The sequence below is a fragment of the Cricetulus griseus genome, unplaced genomic scaffold, assembly GCF_003668045.3.
Source record: "Cricetulus griseus strain 17A/GY unplaced genomic scaffold, alternate assembly CriGri-PICRH-1.0 unplaced_scaffold_61, whole genome shotgun sequence".
In the NCBI taxonomy this organism is placed as follows: Eukaryota; Metazoa; Chordata; class Mammalia; order Rodentia; family Cricetidae; genus Cricetulus; species Cricetulus griseus.
Genome location: NW_023277375.1, coordinates 95,144 through 120,109, shown reverse-complemented (window position 1 = coordinate 120,109; position 24,966 = coordinate 95,144). Strand labels below are relative to the sequence as shown.

The 24,966-nt window shown below is 36.3% G+C and overlaps 1 protein-coding gene across 1 annotated transcript; it reads right to left on the bottom strand.

Annotated features, from left to right (window-relative positions):
• Nucleotides 1-5,254: 5,254 nt before the first annotated feature.
• Nucleotides 5,255-22,448, bottom strand: LOC100755826 (vomeronasal type-2 receptor 116). Its single transcript, XM_035453899.1, is given in 7 exon segments — nt 5,255-5,368; nt 5,370-6,229; nt 9,530-9,656; nt 14,762-14,989; nt 18,305-19,117; nt 19,418-19,709; nt 22,252-22,448. Coding segments are annotated over 7 exon segments (2,631 nt in total).
• Between the last annotated feature and the right edge of the window lie 2,518 nt (nt 22,449-24,966).

Genomic DNA, 24,966 nt, shown 5'->3' with positions numbered 1-24,966 from the left:
TCAGTATTGAAGTCCAGCAGTCAAAAATCCCCTTTAGACTGCCCTAATTACACTTTTCAATAAAAAAGTTAAAGACTTCATAATAATATAAGGTTTTCCCCTTTAACTTTATAAGCTGGTGGATTATATTCACTATTTTTCATATCTTGATCAAGATGTGAATATCTTGGAAGGAGCCTTCTTGATCTTGCTGGATGGTCTTGTTGATATGTTCTTAGATTCAATTTTTGAGCATTTTTAGTAATTCACATCTAAGTTTGTAATGTAAATTAGTCTGTGATTCACTTTTTCTGTTGGGTCCTTATGTGGTTTGGATTTCAGGGCAAATTTAACCTCATAAGATAAATTGATCAAAGTCCTTCTGCTTCTTTTTTGTGTAATAATGTAAAGATTAGTGATATTATCTCTTCCTTGGAAGTCTGATATGTTGGGCCTAAAAATGCTAAGATGTGAAGCCCAGTGTAACATTCTCATCATGGCTAGTGTTTGGTGACATTTCTCTAGCCTGTACACTCCGTATGGAGGTGACACAACACGGCCTGATATAAGACTGTCCCCTGCCAACCTACTTTCCTGCTTGGTGAAATATTTTTGGCCTTTATTCTAATGTCACCTTAATCCATCCCAAGGTTCCTATTCCCTAGCTCAACCCTAATATAAGTTTCTGCCTGTTTGAATAAAGCATGGTCCTGCTTCGACGAGTCTCTGGAATGAGTTTGTATTTCTTCCTGGTAACTAGTAGGGTGGTTCTGAGTCTTAACAGTCACCATTCCACTCAGCCCAGGGAAGAGACCTGATGGACCAGCAGTTCCCCATCTCTACCTGCTGGGAGACACAGATAGAACTCTGTGCTAAAACAATCTGGGATGGGATTTGGTTCGGTGGGTAATTATAAAGAGTGTTTCTATTTCATTACTGGTTACACATAAACATATGGTGTTTGCCTGATCTTCATTTATCTTTAGTAATTGGTACCTGTAGAGAAAACCATCCATTGTTTTAGATTTTCCAGTTAGGTGGAGTACAGATTTAATTGTGTTCTAATTCTTCTTTGTATTTTCTAGGTGTCTGTGATTTTGTCCATATTTTTGTTTCTTATTTTGTTACCTTGAATTTCCTTACACCAACTTTAGTTATTTTGCGTAAAGGTATGTCTCACTTGTTGATTGTCTCAAAGAACCACCTCTTTGTTTCCTTCATACTATACTTTTGATTTGTCTATATTTCATTAATTTCAACTCCAAGCTTGATTATTTCTTGCTTTTTCCTTCCATTTTCGATAATTACTTCTTTTTGTTAAACAATTTTCAGATGCTGTATTGTTGCCAAAGTGAGATCTCTACAACTTGCAGGGTGCACATAGTATTATGAACTTTCTTCTTAGCACAATTTCATGGTGTTTCATAAATAAAGTAGGTTGTGTATTCATTTTCATTGAAATATGCAAAGTCTTTTGGCACAGCCATATCTAATGACGATGGCAGAAGCCATAAATCCAGCACATCTCATTGAAAGGCATTCAGCAAGTCTGGGCTATAATCATATAGCCCAGCTTCCATGACACCTTTGGTTTCATCTCCATCTGTTGCATATTTTGGTAATTTTTAGTATTTGTACCCTTCTGGCAATTTGGATTGATGGGAAATTTCATATGAATTATCTATGCCTTCTCCCAAGGAAACAGTTTCTAAGATTCTCCAAGAAAGTCCTGAGCATACTATAGCACCCTCCCACATTTAGGGAAGTAAATTATCTAATTGAGGGTCTTCATTAAGCATCAGAGTGTGTGACAAACATAAAGCATCCAGAGGTTTATTTATGAGGGTAAGATACGTTACTATACCTATTAAGAAGGAAGATCTTCAAAACAAGGAATTTCAAAATGGTAAACAAGATGCAATGGGCTTGTGGAGTTGGCCACAATTCAGAATGAAAGCCTCTTCTTACTATAGGCTGAAGTTACCTCTTCCCTACACTGAGTCTTGTACTGATGTGCAAATAATGGAGTGGAAAAATAAAAAAATAAGATATCTGGACATCACTGTTTAGAAATTTATCAAATGCACAGTCACTGTAATGTCTGTCATATGATCAAGCAACAACAAAATGCGAGAATCTGAGGGAAAAATGACAGGAAATGTTAACTCAATTCTGTCATAGTTTATTAATGAATAAAAGATGAGCAAGCGAAAGTAAAACTCATATTTAAAACCAAAAATGTCATGAGATGTTTTAGACCAACACAGATATATTCATATTTAGAAAATTCTATAAAAATAAAGAACACTGGGTAATAGCCAGAGTGCAAAATTCTTCCAACCTTCATTGCCTGGCCCTCTTCATCTCCTGTCTTCTCTTTACATTCCCTTCTGGGGCCTGTGTCTCCATCAGGGATGTGCATCATCTCTGTCCATCTCTCAGCAAACAAAACTAAGTCATATCCAGTGCCTGATTTTTCCTGACCCTGCTCTTGCCTTTGCCTAATTTAAGACCCTGCCCTCATCCGGAGCTGGACTCTGATAGTCCTTAATTTCTTTTTTTTATTCCTATCTTGACCCATTAGCAATTCAGTTGAGAGTTTTTCTTATTCCATGAGGCTTTGGACTTTCTGTTGTTTCTGATGTTGTTGGCATTCAGCTTTAATCTATGGTGTGCTTTGGAATAAACTTTCTGCACTGTAAATACTTATGACTCCCATTAGCTAATAAATTGCTGACTGTTGGAGTGACTGGCTTTCCATCTGTACCATACAGCAACTAGGGCTAGGTCCTGGGGTAAAACCCATGACCCTTACCCACATTTCTCTGCCACATTAGGACGTCACCAGGAAAGGTTCCTGCTTGTAGTTTACAACAACATCCCCACATGGGATTCTGTAACCTGGTTAATCTATGGGGCCTCTGGTAGTGGATCAGTATGTATCCTTAGTACAGGAATGGGCTTTGGGAACCCACTCCACATAGAGGTATACTCTCTCAGCCTAGACACATGGTGCAGTGTCTAGGCCATGCTCCAAATGATATGACAGAATTTGAAGATTCTAAATTGAAGGCATCACACTCCCTGGGATGCAGAAAGGGGAAGGGATAGGGTTTGGTGTGGTTAAAACAATATCAATTATTTAATAATTAGATTTTCACCTACATGTAATGTCTGAGAAAGGGTCAGTAGCAATTCTAATATACCAGAATAAAATATTTCTAGACCTTTTGGTACTGCACACACCAGAATTTTGTTCCTAATTTTTAAGCATTTTAACCAGGCATTGCAATGATCAACTGTGCCCTGCCTGTATATTTACTTTTATATATGAGTGTTTTCCTGCATACATATGTGGGTAGCACATTCAATTATTGTGCCTATGCACTTCAAATCTTCTATAACATGAGATACACTCAATTGTGAAAAAAGTTATGGCTACTAGAAATCAAACAGAAGTCCACTGTAAAACCAGCCCATGTTCGTCAATGCTCAGACATCTCACTATCACCAACCTAACAATTTAAAAGTCTGGGAACCACAATAGAATTTAATAAATTTTCATGACAAATTTCATGATGTACAGCTTCCTAAAGATATGAATACATAATGGTATACAATGTTTCTGGATATGACTCAGCCTAATTGAAAGGCAGGGTCACACATCCTTAGTATCAGTTGTTGTGCCATGTTCTCAGAGCCCAAGAGACCCACCCAAAGAACCAACAATTTTAATGCATATACAAAAGCTTTCTTTTTATTTTCCAACCTTGCCAGTTTGGATCTTTCTCCATGACATGGAAAAGAGATACCAACCAGCCAAAAACAGAAGCTTTTAAAGGGGCAAATCATCAGGCTGAAGGTCATAAATTTAAGTGATTCCATGGGTACTTAAGGTCATTCAAAGTACAGAGTAAAATAGCAAGATACATTTTAGTAAGATGAGAAAGGGCACAGGATTGCACGGGTTATGGGATCAAAGAATCTTTCAATTATCCCCTCGGCTGTGGAATCTTTACCACTTTATGAACAGAAATTAGCAGAAAGCAATTTTGCCCCAAGTGGTGGAGGGTCACCTTGGGTGCCAGCCACATCATTCACAGTCATTAGAATTTCACTTTTCTGTTCCTAAGTTTTTAAACTTTTACTAATTTTAGTTTTTGGACTTTCATCAGTAATTTTAATGACCCCACCATTTTAACCCTCATGAAAAGAAGTAAGCCTCTCAAAGTTAAACATTAATAACCAAGGAAATCTATTAAAAGCAATTAATAGCAGTTCATGTTAAGGTGATGTACCTGGATTTACATCACAGTAAACACATATATTCTAATAATATTCAGAATGCCATTATTTGGGGGGTGAAGCAGTATTCTCTTCTCTGTGGTTGTTGCATGTATATAAGAATACACCCTTATGTTGAAAATGAAAGTAAAATTATTGTTAATAACAGAAATCCAACCCTTATAACCTGGAACCATGGATATTTATGCTACAAAAATTTGTCTCTGGTAGTTCCTACTATAACACAGCTATATCAAGACAAAGGTTTTGTTTAATAGAAATGTGACAGATGCTGAGATTTTTGATGTGCTCAGTGTCATGTCAAATTCATAATACTACAAGACATCAATATATCACACTGTCCTTCCCTTATTGTTTCTCTATATGTGCCTCTTATGGAACAATAAATATTGAAGGTTGTTATGTCAGATGCACGGAAATAGACCCAGACATCTCTTCTAAATCCCATCCTTCTTTTATATATTATTTCTAATTCTGATATCTTAAGAGCAATGTGACATGGCAAAACACAAAATCAGAGTATTTAATACTTTCCAGTATTTGAAAATTTATATAATTGTGTGTGTGCATGTGTGTGTGTGTGTGTGTGTGTGTGTGTGTTATCATGCACAGGTACCATTGAAGCCCAGAATAGGCCATCTGATCTTTGGATATATTGTTCTATAATGCCCTCCAGAGAATTTTGATAATACAGATTGGTTAATTTCCTCTGCAAGAACGTCACATGGTATTAACTGCTGAGGCATCAATCCAATAAGAACATAGCAAATATTTTCAACAACTTCATAGTTTAAAGTAGAAAAGAATATTTCCAATCTGCACTATTGTCCAACACCTAGGTCTTTAGGATTCAGTAACTGAGTAAAAGAGTATAGGAGACAATGATAGACAACAGTAGTAGACATGATATTGCTAGGCTATATTATAAGAGGAAACAGTGAGAGTCATCTTAAAAGAGATAAGTCTTGAGTTATAATTGAGTATTTGGTTTATAGGAGGTAAATATATAATTGTGAGTTACAATTAATGAAATATCAGTTCTGGAAGGTAAATTTTCCTTGATATTTTGAAGAGATTTTTCTTGCTGGTCTAAACAAAATTATGAAGCACTTGGGAACAAAGATGCATCCCAGTATCCCAGCACTAGAAGCCAAGATGGAGAATATTTCCACAGCTACCATGACCTTACCCTTGGAACTATGGTACACAGGGAGGAAAGTGATCCAGACAGAGCAAAACAACAGCATGCTGAATGTCAAGAACTTGGCTTCATTGAATGTGTTAGGCAGATTCCTGGACAAAAAAGCCACAGTGAAGCTCATCTGAGCCAGGCAGGCCAGGTATCCCAGGACACAGTAGAAGGCAGTGACTGATCCCTTGATGCACACAATGATGATATGGCCATGCTCAGAGTGTACATCAATATTAACAGAGGGAGGAGAAGTTACCAACCAGACTGAACAGATAGTAACTTGGATGAGAGTAGAGATGGCAATGATGTAGTTAGGTGCCCCTGAAACCAGGAAATTTCTCATTCTTGTTCCAGGAGCTGTGATTTTGAAAGCCAGAAGCACAGTAACTGTTTTGGCCAGCACAGTGGAAACAGCCACAGTGAATACAACTCCAAATGTGATTTGCTGCAACATGCATGTGGCTGAGTTGGGTTGGCCAATGAAGAGGAAGGAGCAGAGGAAACAAAAGAAGAGTGAGATAAGCAAGATGTAACTGAGCTTCCGATTGTTGGCCTTCATAATTGGAGTGTCATGGTACTTGACAAAGACTCCAAGAACCAGAGCTGTGAATGCAGAGAAGCACAAGGCAACTAAGGCAAGAGTGATCCCCAAAGTGTCTTCATAGGACAGAAATATCACTGCCTTTTGCATACATTGGTTCTGCTCTATATTGGCGTACTGGTCATCTGGGCACTTCACACACTGATCCATATCTGAGGATGAGAGTAATGCCTCCTTAATTCACCTTCAGCCTTTTTATTGATAGGGCATTTCAATTACATTTACAAAAGAAACATTGCAATATCTGCATTTTGTTGTTGAGAATGTCATAGAAGGACCTTGTTGCATAGAAATGCTTCCATTTCATAATGCTCTTTATATATGTGGGGAACAAAAGCAAAAGTTATTATTTTGTCTATTTAGGTGTATTGATGCCATCATGTGACATGATAACATTCGGTGAGCTTTGAAGAAATAACATATATTGGTGAATTTGCAAATGCTAAATTCATCAACCACAGCATTTTTTCCTTTGTTGAAATTTAAAGTAGGAACAAGCTTGTTTTACATGTCAATCACAGTTCCCTCTCCCTCTCCTCCTCTCCTGCCCTCCATCAACCCCCTATCTCATTAACTTTCTGCTCCCCAGGGACGGTGAGGCCTTCCTTGGGGGATCTTAACAGTCTGTCATATCATTTTGAGCAGGGCCTACACCCCCACCCCAGGTGTATAGGCTGAGAGAGTACCCCTCTATGTAGAATGGGCTGCAAAGCCCATTCGTGTAATAGGGATTAATAATGATCAACTGCCAGAGGCCCCATAGATTGTCCAGGACTCCTAACTGACACCATGTACAGGAGTGTGGGTTTTTCCTATGCTAATTTCCCAACTATCATGTTGGTGTCTGTGTGCTCCCCATTGTTCACATCAGTTTTTTTTTCTGTAACCACAGCTTTTCTAAATGTTTTTAAACCCCAGATCAAATGGATTCAGTACCTCTTGAGGTGTTGTCTTTGTCATTTCTGTGAATGCTGTCCCCATGAGATATGAAGACTGTGTCTTTTACTGGGATCTGACCTCTGATACATTATCTATTTCAAATTTTCTGGCTCAAAGACATCTAAATAAAAGTACCTTTAAATATAATCAGCGATTTTTATGAGTGTGTATGTATTCAAAGGTTTATTCATATATAAGTATCAAAAGATCTGATGATTTAAATGTTGTTGGGATTACAATGGGTAAGCAGCAGGGTGAAAGTGCAGGATTAATTATGTTTGGAAACTGCAAAATAAAAATAGTCATAAACACAACCTTAGTTCAGTCTTCTTCTGGCAGTATCAGCAGAAATCTCCTAACTCTTGTCCAGAAGAAGCTGTAACCTGTCACTCAAAGTAGAACCATATATACAAACATAGCACTAAAATTCCCCTTCATCTTGATTCTGCTCCATTTGGGAATAATAAATATCTTCCTCCTCCCCCAATTTCCATCTCTGTGAGATCCATACTCAGTGGTTGTACTCAATGGTGTAGAACATACTGACAAACAGCATTAGACACATAACACAAGAGCCCTTAAGACAAAGTGTTTACACTTAATGTTTTGTTGGTTAGTAGAACCCTATTTATATGTTGTGGTAACCATTATAGTAAGTGTAGAAAACCATATAGTAATTGCTTTAATTTAATGGATAATTGCAGACAGTGATAGTGGACTTTGACTATTTAATGGTTTTATCTAGAACAATGTTTTATGCACTTTATTTAGTTTACTTGTTTAGTGGTCTGGGAATTTTGTTCAACTGTGAGAAAATGTACTACTCCTGCAAAATACCTTAAATCAATTCTCATTATAAATTTAGTTGTCCCACTTATTTGTGAAACTAACTACAGAAGCATTGGATGCCTCTCACCAGCATGGTTCCTTATGTGCACAGAGCCACCAACCTTACATACATAGACATAATAAAATAATAATATAGGTATTTTGATAATTTTTCATAAATAGTCATTATTATCATGTGTTTTTACATTTAAAACACTTAAAGGTACTTGATTAAATTACTTTGGATTATATTTTCTATGAAACTACATTGAGTTCCTTGTAAGACATAGGTCCTGTAGATGAGCTTAGGTTATCTGTGTTATTGTCAAGTGATTTAAATGCAGAAGAGTCATATCCCTGGTCATAAATATCCCTTATGAACTTTCAATTCATTATATTGAATAACAGGGAAAATCAGTGAAAACCCATTAGCCTGACATTTTATTTAGTCAATATTTAATAAATAATCATTTATTAATATGGGATTTATACGTGATAATATTGATTAAATAATTGTGGCTAATTTTGTGACACTATTACTGGGTTATGTGTATAAGTATTAAAAATTTTTTTCATATTATGTGTCAATACTTTTCCTCACTTTCCTAAATATTCAATCAAGTTAACAATATGATAAAATTTCTCTGGATATTGCATGTAGTTTTCTGACTATTCTTAGCTGTTCTTGAAATGTGGACAGTAATAATTTTCTATCTTAATGAATTTTACAGAGGATTTGGAATTGATTACCAGCAGACACATTATATAGTAAAGAGGATTCATTGTTGTATTCTGTTCTCTGTGGTTGCAAATGCATACATTGCACGCATAAACATGTAGGTACACATACATGCAAAATATTAAAATATTTGAGATATTCAGGACCCAAATCTAATCTACATATAATTTTATAGGAGATTAATCACTGGAAAGACCTTGTGTAAAATTCTCTCAGACTGCACATTGACTATGAAAACTGCCTCTTTGAGAAAATACCTCCTGCCATGAATTTACAATGAGTCAAGATGTCGGTCAAGGCATGGGAATTTTCTCTCAGGGACAGAGCTAATGAACATACTCTCATAAAGCTTAAACTAGGCAAATATTATATTCTGTTTGTGCAATTCCTTTTTTTCCATTCATTTATTTAGCTCATAAATAAAGTCATGCACAATTATGATATATAATACAGTATGTTCACAATGGCATGGCTAAATTAAACCAATTAACATGTTATATCACACATATTCATCATTTTTAAGAACACTTAAAGTATACTATCTCACAACTTTTATCATCAACCATATTTACTGAGAGCCTCAACCATGCTCTCAGTAGACCTCAACACATCACAGAGTCCATGCCTTTTGTCCAACTGCAGTTTTATATCCTTAAACCAATCATTTCCCCATTGTTAAAAGACCCATATTGAAGCCTAATAGCCACAATTCAGCTGTCTGCTCCCATAAGTTCATCATTTCTAAGTTACACATAAAATTGAAATTGTGTGACATTTGTCTTCCAGTGTGTCACTTATTTTTTTTAGGCAAGCATATAACTTTACTACTTACTAAAGATGAAACCAAATTTCACATGCAATTCCTTTTAAGACCCCTTCAGCATCCCAGTGTGAGCAGATGGAGAAATGATGAAAGTGAAGGATTTATAACTGCCTCAATACTCACTTGTTTCATTAGAGATTTCATTTTCTGGGCAGGGACTGCATTTAAAACAGCAGACTGCCATTCCCTCCTGCCAGAATTTTCTAAAGCCAGGACCACAATCAGCACTGCACACAGAGGGTGGTGGCATCTGAGGAAAATTAGACACATGCTTATAAGAAAAGTTTCACCTACTCCTTCATGCCTATGTTATATAGCATGTTTAGATATTAATAAGCTAATTTTTATATACAAACTGTGTGACGACATGACAAAAAGTACAGTTTTTAAAAGACATAGAAATGTTTAAATAAAATATTCGCTGTTTTGGGAATAGCCTGTCACCCAATCTGTGGAGCATTTTATTAATTGTTAATGGTGGTGGTGTCCCTCAGCCAGGCTTTATGACAAATGCAATAAGAGCAAGGCATTTAGACTATTTCTTCATAGGCTGTGTTTTAGCTGAAGTCTGCAGATTCTTCCGTGGTCTTCCATTGACTGTAACCCATGAGCTATATCAACTCTTACACCTCCATTTCCTTATGGTCACTGTTTGATCGTAACAAAGGAATAGCAAACTAGGATGAATGAGCTTCTGAAAAAAGGGAAAAATCTCATGAATCTCAGACAACACACATTAACTCCAACACAAAAGTACTGCAAGAATGACACAGAGAGTGTGAGGAGCAAAGAGCTGTGTAGACAGAGCCCAGTGTATTTAGTCATAAGGAAGTGCACACTTCATATGCATTGATCTGGAAGTAAATTGTTTCCCAATGTGAAAAGTTCTACAAAGACTTCAAATGCAGGGGGAGCCTCAATAAAAATTACCTTGTTTAAAGTTAATTGACATATTTCTTAATTTTAAAAGTGTTTACATTATTTTTAATTACCATGATCCCGGTGATGGGCATCTATATGATAATTAGAAGGTTGCTGATTCTTGCTTGCTCACTTTGTATCTTTTGTTTTGTGCTGACTTCTATGTCAAAATAAAACCATCTCCTAAGCACAGGATCATCTCATGTTCTACAAAATTTGTAGAACTACAAAGCTTCCTTTTCTGTTGTTGTTTTTTTGAAGCAAGTCTCAGTGTTTAGTATGGTTTGGTAAACTTGATTAACCATGACAAATTCCATTCCTTCATTTTTGTATATCTCTTCTTTTCATTTATTGTTTTATTTGATGTTTTATGCACTATTTTGAATAACAGTGGAGACAATGCACACCATTTTGCATTTTCTGCTCATTTCACTTATAGATGTCTGTCTGGCTTGAGCTTCCCATGTAGTTGAGGCTTATTACAAAAGGAAAGAGCTCCCTGATTCTTTGTCCAAGAGTCTGAATTAAAGACATGCACCATAATACACACCTTACTCTACTTCACTTTAATGGATGTTCTTTGACTTTTCACTCCATGTGTTACAATGTTGTCAATATGCGTGCCACAGAAAACTTTAATAAGTCAATATGTCTTCCTTGAATTCTGTCAGGCTTTGTTTCTTTTAGGTTTTTTTTTTTTTCAATTTGAATGAAGTTTGGGATTTGCTAAGAGAGCTTTGTACACAATTGGAGATAATAAATGAATTCTATAGTTGTGTTTATTTATGTGGCATTTTACTCTTAATTTCCGCATATCTTGAAGCAAGCTTGCATTCTTGAAATAAAGACATCTCTTTTTCCAGAAACTGATCTTTATTTTGTGCTGTTGAGATCTTGTGGTAGGTGTTTAGTCCCAAATTATACTTCCATGTCCATCCAAGAAATCATTCCCTGTATTTAGTTTTATCAATTTCCTTTCATAGCAAAACATTTCCTCCTGTTACAGAAGGTTTCTAACATATTTTCTCCATGGAAGTAGCAAAAGAATTTTTTAAACCAATTTTATTGTCTTGCATTTTGATTAGAAAATATAACCATGAACATTAAATTCGTTTAGAAATCTATTTGTAAATTATTATCTTTTGTCTATTACAATATTTCATACTTTTCCTATAGCTGATCGTCTGTCTATTGTTCCAATGATGACTATATGTTTCTTTTAACTCTTGTGTTTATCTTTATGATTTGTCTGCAAGGGTTCTTCAAGTACTTTCATAGTGTTGCTTCATTGATTATGCATTCTGTAATTGTTTGCATTAATGAACTTTGTTCTCTTTCTTTAATCAGCGATAATTTTGCATTGTGTAGTACCTAGAATTGGCAGCATATGTCTCTAAGTATTTGAAACATATCACTTTTACTCTCCACTTTTAAGAGTATTCACAGACTGATGACTACCGTGATTATCATTCCTGGAGACTTCATCCAGTAGCTGATCAAAGCAGAAACAGGAGCACAAAGCTAAACAGTAAGCCATATTCCTGGAATCCAGTTCTGGAGAGGGAGCTGGGATGAGCAAAAGAGACAAAGACCTGCTGGAGAAACCGACAAAAACAGTTGACCTGACCTAGTAAGAGCGCCTAGACGCTAGTCTTAAGGCTGGGGATCCAGCGTTGGACCAAAGGAAGGTCTCATAATGTGGGTGTCATCTAGGAAGCCAAGAATGTCTATGGGACCTCTAAGAGTGGTGCCAGTGTTTATCCCTGCAGCACAAATGGACTTTGGGAGCCTATTCCATTTGGAAGGATACTATTGAAATCTAGACATAGGAAGAAGGCCTGGGCCCTCCATCAAATGATGTGATGGACTTTGAGTGTCCCGCATGGAGGGCCTCACTATCCCTGGGGAGGGAGTAGCAGGTGTGTTGGGGATTGGTGGGGAGGATGTGAGGGAAAGGGAATGGGTAGGTGGATTTGTAAAAAAATGAATGCTTCTAAAAAAAAAGCATTCTCAGTAGAATCTGCTGTCATCCAGATGAACCCTTTTATAACCTGAACTACTCTTCTGCAGCCCTCAAATTTCATCCTTTTTTGGAATAAAAATTTTAAATAAAATAAATCAAAAGTCCTTCTTTCCGATGATGAATCTTTGGTATTTAAATTAGTATGAAATACATATGGCTACATATCATGCTTTATTTTAGATCTGTAATCCTAATTTTACTGGATATAATGTTAATGAATTTACTGTTTCCTTCCGCTCTTGAGCCAGGGGTTTATAAATTAGATCTTTATTCATATTGCCTTGATGTCCTAGGCTTTTTATTCCTTTTCTGATATTTTGTCATATTTCGAATTTTCTATTTTGACTAATGTTCTTCAAGTCTTCCATTCTGACTTCAATTTCAAATATTCTCTTGTTATTTTAACTGACAGTGTTTTATTTGATTTTTTTTGCTTTACCTTTATATAATTTAGTTTCAACTTTTTATTACTTTGTGCATTTATAGATATCTTTTGTTGCATGATCATTAATTGTCTAATTGTATACAAGTTTTCATGGACACATTGCTTCTCCAAGAAATGATTTGTGTCCCCTTTAATTTTTCTGGACCACACTAATAATCATTCTTGTATTTCCTTGTTCAGTATGTCATTAAGCCTACTATCCTGTAAGTTTATGACTATAAGATTTTGAGTCACATTGCTTTGATAAATTCCTCTTCATTTGTTTTTGTTTGATTCTACGTTTTAATTTGCATTTCTGAAAGCAGAGCACTGGTTTAATTGTTTTTAATGCCAAGTGTTCTTCCAGTGTATGATTTGCAGTACTCAAGCCAGGTGTTGGTAGAATAGATAGGTGCTTTCCTTGCTGCTCATTATGTGAATATATAGATCAGTAGCTACACCGTCAGCTTATATGTTCTTGTGCTGAGTATAACCATTCTCACAATTGAAGAAAGAACCAAAACTCTAAGATTCATAATATCTAGTTAACCTGCGATAACACTTCAGATTTTTCTTGAGGGTTTGATGAAATTACAGTCTTTAAAAAAATCAACCTAGGCTGGGCGTTGGTGGCACAGACTTTAATCCCAGCACTTGGGAGGCAGAAGCACAAAGATCTCTGTGAGTTCGAGGCCAGCCAGGTCTCCAGAGCGAGTGTCAGGATAGGCTCCAGAGGTACACAGAGAAACCATGCCTCGAAAAACCAAAAAAGAAAAAAGAAAAAAAATCAACCTAATTTGTACTAGGCAGTTTTAATTGGATAGCTTAAAACCACCCATATCACAGCAGGGTGTTGGTGGCACATGCCTTTAATCCCAGCACTTGGAAGGCAGAGGCAGGCAAATTTCTGTGTGTTTGTGGCCAGCCTGGTCTCCAGAGCAAGTGCCAGGATAGGCTCCAAAGCTACTCAGAGAAACCCTGTCTTGAAAATCAAAAAGAAAGCAAAAAAACCCACCCATATCAGACTTCATCCCTATAAAATACAAATACCCATGATCAACACGGTGTATTTCATATACAAATTTCCTCAAAAACAATTTCTTTAACTAACAATGCTCCAAATAAGGAGAAGAAACGTAGGAACTACCTAATTAGCTTGAATGAACTATGAAATAATTAATCTGAGCAAGCAAGGTATCTCTAGCAATAAAATAATTTTATACTGTGTGATTTAGAGTTGGAGACATGATTCAGTTTTAGGTAATAAATCCTGCTCATGAATGGGACTCAAGTTTGTTTCTAGCAGTTACTGTGTGGATCTAATATTTCTCCATTCCCTAGGGATTCAAATAATTCTTCTGTCATCAATATGAACCACATTCACAGCAGTTGCAAGCATACATGAGGACAAAATATCCCTGTCCAAAAGAAAGAAAAACAAAAGGAAAAGCAAGTTAATAATTGATAGAATATCTAATATGCATCCTGAAAATGTCAATCTATGGTTAAAGTTATTGACAATATAGAAGCTGTTTGTTAAAAGTATTAAAAACAATAAAATAATAATAATGAATGGTTTGTGTAATTTTAATTACTCCATCATACAACAGCCTAAATATTCAACATCTGTACCCAAGATTCAACACAAGGAAAGAAACCACTGTATGTTAATCAGTATGTTACCAAGTGACTATTTCTTACTTTACTTGAAATTATATTATATCATTTTACAACTTGTTTATATTCATATTTATAATTAGAATCAGGATTGGATATCACAAAGTGCACTGTATACATGTTGGAAATCCTCAGAAAATTAATAAGGTGTCATGTCAAAGAGTAGAAAAGGAGAAGATTAAAGTAGGAGGCTTAACATTGTTTCATAATATGAAAGTTTATTACATTAAGTATCAAGGAAACACAGATGTACCCACTTGACAGTGTTATTGCTGTATAATGAAAATCATTACAATTTGGTCAGACCCACCTGTCTATTTCCTGTGGACAATTCTATCATATCTTCATATACATGGAGCTGTTGACCATGTGTAAAATAAGGGCTATATTGTCCTATCTTAACCTTAAATCTAAGACCATGTGGGAAATTCCAAATCTGAAAAATGTCATACTCTTCCTGAAGTTCTTCTTTTGGGTTTAAATTCACTCTGTCCCCAACAGGATTTGTGAATTGCGTCTTCTTCAGAAATGCATTCACCTGTAAGACAGACATCATCCTATACCCTGTTTGTCCTTTATTGAAGAAAAAATTCTGATTTTATCTTAAATGCAACATTATGGCAGGTGCCCAGGGGAGCCTTCTCAGTGAAATTAAATGGATAAAAAAGATTATAATAATGTTCCTTGAATTTTACTTCCCTCATAGGAACCTGCCGAATACATAAAGAGGCATATATGCAGACACCATAGAAAGATATGCAACATATTCATACACACCGACACACACATGAGACAGACAGACAGACTCACATCTATCCTGAGACACCACAAAGTACAGCCACACATGTTTTTGCCAAACATGCACACATGCCTTGAATACATATGGAGGCAAACATACACAGGCATTTTCATCCAAACATACATAGGAAAACACTGAAAAAACATACACAGGGATTCACACGTACCCAAATACATGCAGGGAAATGTGGGGAGCCACAGCCCCAAGATGGTGCCTGGCTGGATGCCAGGGATACCAAGATTAGCTCTAAACAAGCCTGATTTGGAAGCGCTTTGTGGATCTGGTGTGCCTCCTCCAGCTGTGACCTATCTGAGATCGCCAGCCAGGTGGAGTGAGCTAATTGGTAATGAGCTTGCTTTTAAGGGCTTGCGGGGGGGGGGGGTGGGAAGAGCTGATGTACAAGGTTCCTAAATAAACTGCTTGAAGAAGAGTCGTGGACGTGTTTCTTTTGCTGGTCGTGATAGACAAGTGGTGGCCCATACGGGGAACCGCTCTCCGTGGGTGAATGGCTCTGAACTTCCTGCAGTCAGGGCAGTCGACTAGATCATCAAAACCCTCTGTTGGTTCCTAAAAGATTGACCAGACGAGTCCCTGCTCCCGAAGATGGCGAGGTCCAAAGGCAGGTTGATTCACCTGATGCTGATGATGGTGATGCTGATGGGCGAGATGGCAGCTGATCAGCGGTGGGGAATCCTGTCAGTGTTCCCAAAGCCCATGCCAATTAGGCATTTTGCTCAAGTTTTTCCTAGGTTTTTTAGTAGCAATTTATGCTTGAATTTACCTTATTTGCCTTTAGATAAAGACATTAGTCCAATAGAAGGTAATGTTAGTTTTAGGCTAGATGGGAATTTATCTATAATGAAACAGATCCTAGCTATAATTAGACTTATCAAAATCCCAATCAACATGGAGCTTCTAATCCTTTTGATCATTGGCTGCTTTGTGATGTTAATGGTAGCTGCACTGAGCTTTCCCCTTTAGCTATGATTACTGGAGGAGGGGCGGGAAATGCCTCCTTTCAATGGAATACATCAAGTCTGTTTGAGAGCACCTTTAAGCTGGTTGCTCTGGGAAGGAATCTGTCTTTTGCCTCCACCCTTGTGTGTGTCTGGCCTCCTTTTGTGTTTGTGATAAGTGATAGCACCTCTGCCGGCCTTAATGAAGGAAGTTAAATTACACGTCTCAAGTATGCTTCTATTCCCTATGCTGGGATGGAAGTAAATTTCCTTTACCCTGGTAACCAGGATGCCCAGTTATGTTCCTGTTCCAGTAGAAAGTCCGAGCGCCATGACCATTTTTAGACAGAAGAGAGATTATGTCTAAACAGCTTTCTCAGTATCTTTTAGGTAATTGATCTGGGGACTTCACCAAATTGATACAGAACCTGAGGCTCTCCATTGTGAATGTGAATTCCCCCCACCAGCGATGTCTCTGTTGCTGAAGGACTGTCTACATGGATCACTCAAGCCATGAAAGAGTGGGTGGGAATGGGTGCCCTGGGAGGAATGCTTATCCTAGTTAGTTTCATAGCCCTATGGTGTATCTGCAGGATGAGGATCACACAGCAGAGAGGTAATGCCATGATAGCACAAGCCCTGGAGGCAGGGCAGTCACCTCAGTTTTGGCTAACAGTACTAAAGAGCTAAGCAGTCACCCTGCTCAGGCTATAAGACAAAGTACTACACTTAAAGTCAGCATTCCATGGCTTCATGAAGGGTATGTCTGATTGCATATGGGTTGGTATCATACTCCCATCTCTAAAAAAGGATACTGGACAGGTGTGGCACCAGCTCTGCCGATAACTGGGCATGGGGTCATTACAAAGTCCCTTGATTTCAGGGATTAGACCTCTACCCTTGCCTGTTGTGTTATTTTTAAATAAAAAAAGGAAATGTGGTGAGCCACAGCCCCAAGATGGTGCCTTGCTGGATGCCAGAGAGACCGAGCTTAGCTCTAAAGAAGCCTTATTTGGAAGCGCTTAGTGGATCTGGTGTGCCTCCTCCAGCTGTGACCTATTCACCATTGCCAGGTGGCGATGAGCTAATTAGGTAATGAGCTTGCTTTTAAGGGCTTGTGGGGGGTGGGAGAGAGAGAAGCTGATGTACAAGGTTCCTAAATAAACTGCTTGAAGAAGTGTCATGGTCGTGTTTCTCTTGCTGGTCGAGATAGACGTGACAGGGAAATGAACACAGGTACAAATACCAAATGAGAGAATCATTGACAAACAGAAAAACTTATCTATACATCGAGACAGACAGACAGATACACACACACACAGACAAAACGATGCAGATATACATATGTGTAAGAACACAAATGAAAATGAGCACACACAGACACACATACATACATATATACATACATATATACATAGACTCATGCAGACACATTAACTGCCAAGTATACACATGTAGATACACACAAAAAAAAATACCCATGCAGAAAGTCAGACTAATTTGTTATCAATTATACAGGAAGACATACAAATGCTCATTGAAATCTCCATATGAAGACATACACACAGAGATGAACAGAAAAACACAAACATGCACACATATAGTGAGAAACCTCCAGTCACACACATTAATGCACAAGTATATACTGAACTGAATCACAGGAATATTGCCTGTTTAATAAGTATCAGAATGCCACTGGTGGTTCCCAGACCTGACAGTGGGGGAAGAATCAGTAGAGAACACTTATGAATATGGTTCTCTATAGTATTTACAATATTCTTCATAACTCATGTACACAGACCTCATATAATAACAGAGAATTCATTAGAAAGGAATGATGATGTTTTCAATATTAGAACAGGGGTTATGATATTCAGATGCTTAGTAAAAAATTGCTGATTGTCCTTGATGCATTTTGTCTTCTGCTCCATTGCCTTTGTACTAGAGATTTCTACCAAACTCTAGATGTACTCCCTCAGCAGAAAAAAAATGTTAAAAGAATATTCTTTTTATGGGAATACTTCGTAGTGCACTGACTTTGGTCTTCATAAAGACCCCATTGCTGACACCAAATATCATCCAATAGAAGAAACATTACCTTCAAACACCAAGAATCATGTCCTTTCCCATTGACCATGGTCGGATTTTCTACTTGCTGAAGAAACATTGCATGTATTGTATGGGCCAGAGCATACACAGCATTATAGATGTCATAAATGCCATCACTAAAGGACATGTCAAAAGTCCGTACCACTAGCCGTTCCATGGAGTTATTCAATGAGTCATTCATCAGTGTTTTACAGTTAGATATGGAAGCGTCACAGTTAAAGTTCATCCACTCTAGCCTTGCAAGGTATTCTTCTGTGTATTTGATAGGATTCATTGTCTGGACAAAATTTTTAAACCCAGAAATCTCACCATGATGGTGTGCAAAAGCTAGAGTCAAATGTGATGAGTCAAGCATGAAGTCTCTTTTACTTGTAGTCGTATCCCACTGTGAGGTGATGACCCATATTCTCTGTAAACCTCGGGATGCCAAAAATTGAAAGCTCACAGCAAGAGTACTGTATGAGTCTCCATAAATGATAACAACATTTGTGGATGATTCCTTGATTTGGTTATAATACAATTCAGCTTTTGATATGTATAACTGCATGTTAATTGGGATCATATTTACAAAGGCAAAGCAGACTGTATTCTTTTCCAACTCTCTTCTCAAATATGAGAGAAATTGGGTACCCTGATCATCATCTGAGATGACCAGCCCTACCCAGTTCCAGCTGAAGTGAACTATGACAGAGGCCATGGCCAAGGATAGAGAGGTGTGCTTGGGGGCCATTTGATACAGATAGGGAAATTTTTCATGATCACTTAGGATTGGATGGAAGTGTCCATAGGTAAGCTGTATGACCTAGGATGGAGGGAGCATAATGAGATACCATGCACTCCTAATAACTTGTAAAGGTGTTATTTTTCTCTGCAAAGAGATCTAGAAAATCCTCTTACCTAATTCCCTTAGCTATTACTTCTTCCCTCATCTGTATTACAAACAAGGAAATGTGGATGGCCCATCATTCTCTGAATAGTACTCGTGAGCTACATAGATTGACATAAATGTAAGTCTAGTCCTGTCCTAACACAGTTTTTAGTATCTGGCAATGTTATCCATGAGGTCACAATTTCAGTCAAACATAACCCATAAAATTCTTACCTGTTGGAATTTCCAGAGTTCCAGGTATGACCCAATTGTCACAGACGTTTCCCAGTTTGGTCCTGTAAGTACCAGAATACACATGGTATCTTCCTCACAGATATAATTAGGGACAAAATTAGGGTAATATCGCCAAAGTTGAATGGCACTGTACCATTCATACACACTCTTACAATTGTCTTCATTCCATTCAAATACTAAGGATTTATTTGGTAACAGATCAGGGTTCCTGTTGACCTCATCCATGGTAAAAGCCAAGGACAGTGCAAACTTGTAGTTCTCAGTTGGTGTTCTGTAAAACAGTATATAGGTTAATATGGACAGAGAAATTACACAATTATTTGTAGTCAATACAAGGACTAACCTCCCTCAAATATTGAAACAAATATCTTCTTTTGTGAGGTGGAAAGGCATAAGAATTTGGAAGCTTGAAAAAGTTTTCTAGTCCTTGGGGCTGGATCTCCCATGAATGAGATGTGTCCTTGGCATCTCAAACAGAAATCTTTTCCACCTCTGGTTTATGAGTGCTTCCTCAGAAGGTATAGACATGGCATAGTCATTGAGCAAACATTCAGCATATTCAAGCTGGGCGGTGGTGGTGCACGCCTTTAATCCCAGCACTTGGGAGGCAGAGGCAGCCAGATCTCTGTGAGTTCGAGACCAGCCTGGTCTACAACAGAGAGTTCCAGGACAGTTTTCAAAGCCACAGAGAAACCAAAATATCGAAAAACCAAAATAATAATAATAATAATAATAATTATAATAATATTAATAATAATAATAAGCATATCCATCTTCATATTGAACTTATTGAGTAATATAAAAATGCACATGATGTGTTGCCTAAAGCATTTATATCAGTTTCTTATGAAAATTACTGAAATGGCTAAGGTTGATAAAAAAATCACAGATGACTACAAAATAGTCTTTAAGGGGCAAAATTTGGTTATTATCTTTCAGTTCATGATAATTATTCTATAGTAGACTTAGCATATCATCTCATGCCTTTCTAAATCTTGGTCATGTTTTTCTTTCAGGGTTAAATGTTGTGGGAAAAAAACTCTTTTTAATAGTCATTTTCAAATAAATTCAAGCAACAAAGAGATACTTTGCAAAAAATGTATATGTCTGCATCCATATGAGTGTTTGACAAGTTTAATGATATTTTTGGCCACAAAAGGGCACAAATTATTTGGTATTGATTTACAATTGTCTATAGTCTAGTGTGGTCTCATATACAAAAGGATACACCTGCTCTAGGTCCTGAAAGATGATATTAATGGTATGTATCCCCACTAGAGTATTGTTCAACTATTTCATTTTTACATAGTTATGTCATATACTAAAAGTGGGCATATCTGACTACCATATTTCTCTACTAGACAATGTCATTTGATTACCTTTGCATTTACACTAATACAACACTGTAATCCTAATTATATTTTTATTGACAGTATTACATATTTCTAAATTAGAAGAATATAAAGTGTAAATTGTGTGACAATGCTTAATTGTTTTGTTATAAAAATGAACAAGTAAGTTCGATGAGAACATTAGCATGTTGTATTTATGTTTATGTGAAGAATGATAGCTCATGCTTCTTCATAGTCATTTTATATAATATGATTAATATATATCAGTTTATTTTGAATGATTTACTCAGAGTTAAATACAATATGTTTCACATTTAGAAATTTTAACTTTCTCATGTCTCTGTATATAAAAAGGCACTTTATAAATGCACCTTATCAGCAAAAGTATCATAATGATTTCCAAAAAAAAGGAATTTGGAAATAGATCTTATGCAACTGAAACACTAACTTCACTATACTGTAATTAAGAAATATCAGTGACATCAGCTCTCATATTTGCCTATTGAAAGAAAGTGCTGTGCTTTAAACCAAATACCTGCATTCTAGAAAATAAAAGCATATAGTGCCTACATTGGAAAAGTAAGCACCTATAATTAGTAAAAATACTGAAAGAGAAACATAAGAGTTAAGTGTGATATAAGTGTCAAAGAATGAACAAATTATACATAAAGAGAAAATAAACAGGATGTTTAAATAAGGTCAAAGATGAGGTACTAGGTAACTCCTCTCCCTGTTGTCAAGTGTTGACAAATATCATATGCCACAGATATCACTCATAAAACTGACAAAGAATGTAACCAGTCATCATTATTAGTTGTAGCCTCAGTTTTTAAAGAATACAATCTATATATTCCTTCTTTACTGTAAAGGGAGAACAGAGTAATGGACTTTGCAATATTTAAAAGCCAGTGGTAGTTCATGCATATAAGTAAAGTATGGAGAAACTGGAAGAAAAATGGAGCTCACAATGAATATGCCTTTGGAGGCAGAGTGGCAACATGAAATGAATTTTAGGGAGTACTTAATAGCTATGTGAAATATATTTGCAGCTATGTGTGACACAAATACTTGTGATCTTCAAACAAGACCACATTGATGAAAGGACCATCAGCAGATTCTATGGTCATTTACTTTCATGTTCTTATTATGAAATTCATTGAAATAGTTTCCATTTTCATTGATGAGACACTACTGGCTACTGTGCTATGGACAATGTAGAGAGGAGGGTTCTGTTTGTGATAAATCATGGTAGAGACTGCTTCTTTCTTTCCACTTCCAGCCTGTAAGTGGAAGAAAAACAGAACACACACTGGACAGAAAAAAATGATAAAATAGCAAGGAGGCTCTAAAAGATCATGGGATCCTTTGTTGGTATGGAGTTTCAGAAAATAGGGCAGAAGATTCAAGACCAATATTGAAATATAGATGATGACATTTATGTGGAAAATGAAAAATACTTACTGTATATTCAAAATTTTTTTGAAATACTCTTTATCCACTGGCCACTCCAATATGGTGGGGAAGAAGATACAACCTTTCTTCAAGTCTCCATCTTTGCCTTCACTCTGCTTCATTTTCCAAAAATACCTGGGATGAATGAAACTGGCCATGAGAATTGGAAGGTTCAGCAGCAGCAAGAAGAATGTCAAAATGAACATCTCTGTCCTATGCTGCAACAGGGCAGCATGAATTGGAAAGTGTGAAGTAGATAAGCCCATTAAATGGGCACCTACTTTTCCTACCTATTTTTATTTCTTGGCCAAATGAGATACTATTTTTGAATCTGTAATTCCTTTTTCCCCAAGTGTTTCATCATTCACGAAGGAAAATTTTAAACTCTTTTCCCTGCGGCTCTGCATATGGGTTGCACACTGCATGGGAAAAACATGGGTTGATACATATAAAAGGTGATAGCTCAGTCTCTCATTCCATGACATCACTCTTGTTTGTGGTTACGAGTTCCCTTGGTGGAGCACATTTTTAGAAAATTTAAACCCAACCCTAACAAACTTAATGGGAACATCATTAAAAATGAGGTGAGTGTATTTTCCTAGCTGACCCACAGGGAATCCATAAATTAGTGGTTAAAAAGGGACACACAAGTCCGAATTCAATGGTTACACATGGGGCACTACATCAAGAATTCCTTGCCAGGGCTAGGCAGTCTAATTTGTGGAGCATCTGACATACATATAATATGCACAGAGTGGCCTATGTTACACCTGGGATAGGTACAGAATATCCAATGAAAACCTGTGCTTCCATTGTCATTAGATGCTATAATCAGGTCAAATCCCAAAATTCATGAATCCTATTGTATCCCAAAGTATCCATTTCATTACAGAATCACAATTCATTTACATGTTCAATATTGATTTTTAAATATTGAATAATATCCAGAAAAAACAGATCTTTATGCCTATTGCAAATACTGCACCTGTCCTATTACTCTTCCTCCCAAACAATAATTATTAATGTGAAGATAAACTGGTAAATTGACTTCCAAACAATAATCTTCCTCTATGATCCTCAGTTTTCATGGATACCTTGTGAAGACCAAATTCTTCTACTTTATCTTTGATTTCTTACATTGTTTTAATAATTTACATTCCAGGAGTGACTTGAGGAAGAATTGTACTGAGTATCTTAGTAGTAAATAATAACTGTGAAATGACCCCATGTTGAATGTGTACCTTATTCCATTGTCCTATTCAGCTACTCTATTTTGAAATCAAGAATCTCAATTGTTTATGTGAAATTGTACTGATGATATTTTCTTACGTACTTTTCTTCCCATTGGTTTCAAATGGTATCACATCCGCAATTATATCATGACTATTCAATGCTGGAAAATACCTGTTTTTCTTTGTCTAAAATATTTGCACATCACACAAAGAACCACACACAGAATATAGATATAGATATAGATATAGATATAGATATAGATATAGATATAGAGAGAGAGAGAAAGAGAGAGAGAGAGAGATTGACAAACATAATTAAATAACAACAGACACTGTTGTATCTAGAATTGGTGAAACTCTTAATTTCCCAAAGGTGACTTTTGAGTTATGCTTATTTCCTGTTCCATCTCTCCTATTCCTCTAGTGATAGCATTTACTTATAAAGGCTAAGGGTAAATTTCATTTTTGTATATAATATATGAGTGCATTTATCTGACTTTCATTTTGTCTAATTGAATCATGGACCAATAATATTATTCATTCAACTTTATCTTTAGTTTCAATCATTTATGAATTGCATAGATGTTTTTCATTTAATCTCTTATATAATTAGTTTAATAACAGTTAAAATCACTGTGTATATATTTAAGCAAGACAATTTGCTGAATAATACTCTCAAAATTCTAAGAATGATAGTAAATAATCACTCTGTGTGTGAAGCAAAATAAAAGTTTAAATTGTATATTTTCTTAAATTGCTCATTTGTTTTGCAAGCATCAAAAACTATCCTATATTATTTGTATTTTGAATAATGGTGAAACAAACATAGATAAGAAAGTTTTTATTTGCTATTCTGACTTATGTGCCTTCAGAAAGTCCCCTTAGAAATGTAGATGGACCAAAACATATTTGTCTTTTTATTTAAAAAGTATTTGTATTCTGTTTACTACACTGGCTGCCTCAGTTTCTACTCACAGTAGATATGTTCAGTGGAGTCTGCAAAATTCCCACATGCTCATTAATTTTCACTCTTTTTTTGATGGAATCCATTCTCAGTGTGATAAAGGACTCTCCTTGAAACCATGATTTTCATATCTAAGGCAACTGAATATAATTTCATACTCACAAATTTTGTATAATTTCAGAACAGGAAGATTATTGTAGCAGTGGTTGTAAAGATATTCATTAATGGGGCTGGAGTCATGGCCTCAGTGGACTGCTCTTTCAGAGAATGTGGCTTCTGTTTCCAGAAACCACATGTATGTCCATAAGCATTGATAAATTGAGTTCTACAGGATCCAACTAGCTATTTTCACCTCTGTCAACTCATATATGTGAGATAAAGAAATGTATGAAAACAAGGATTGCTCATTACTCATTTTAAAACAAAGGAAAATCTTTTACATATATTTTATGATAGAGACTTTTTAAGAAAAAGAAATATAATAAGATAAAACAAATCCTACTACCTCAAAGATGGATTAGGCAAAAC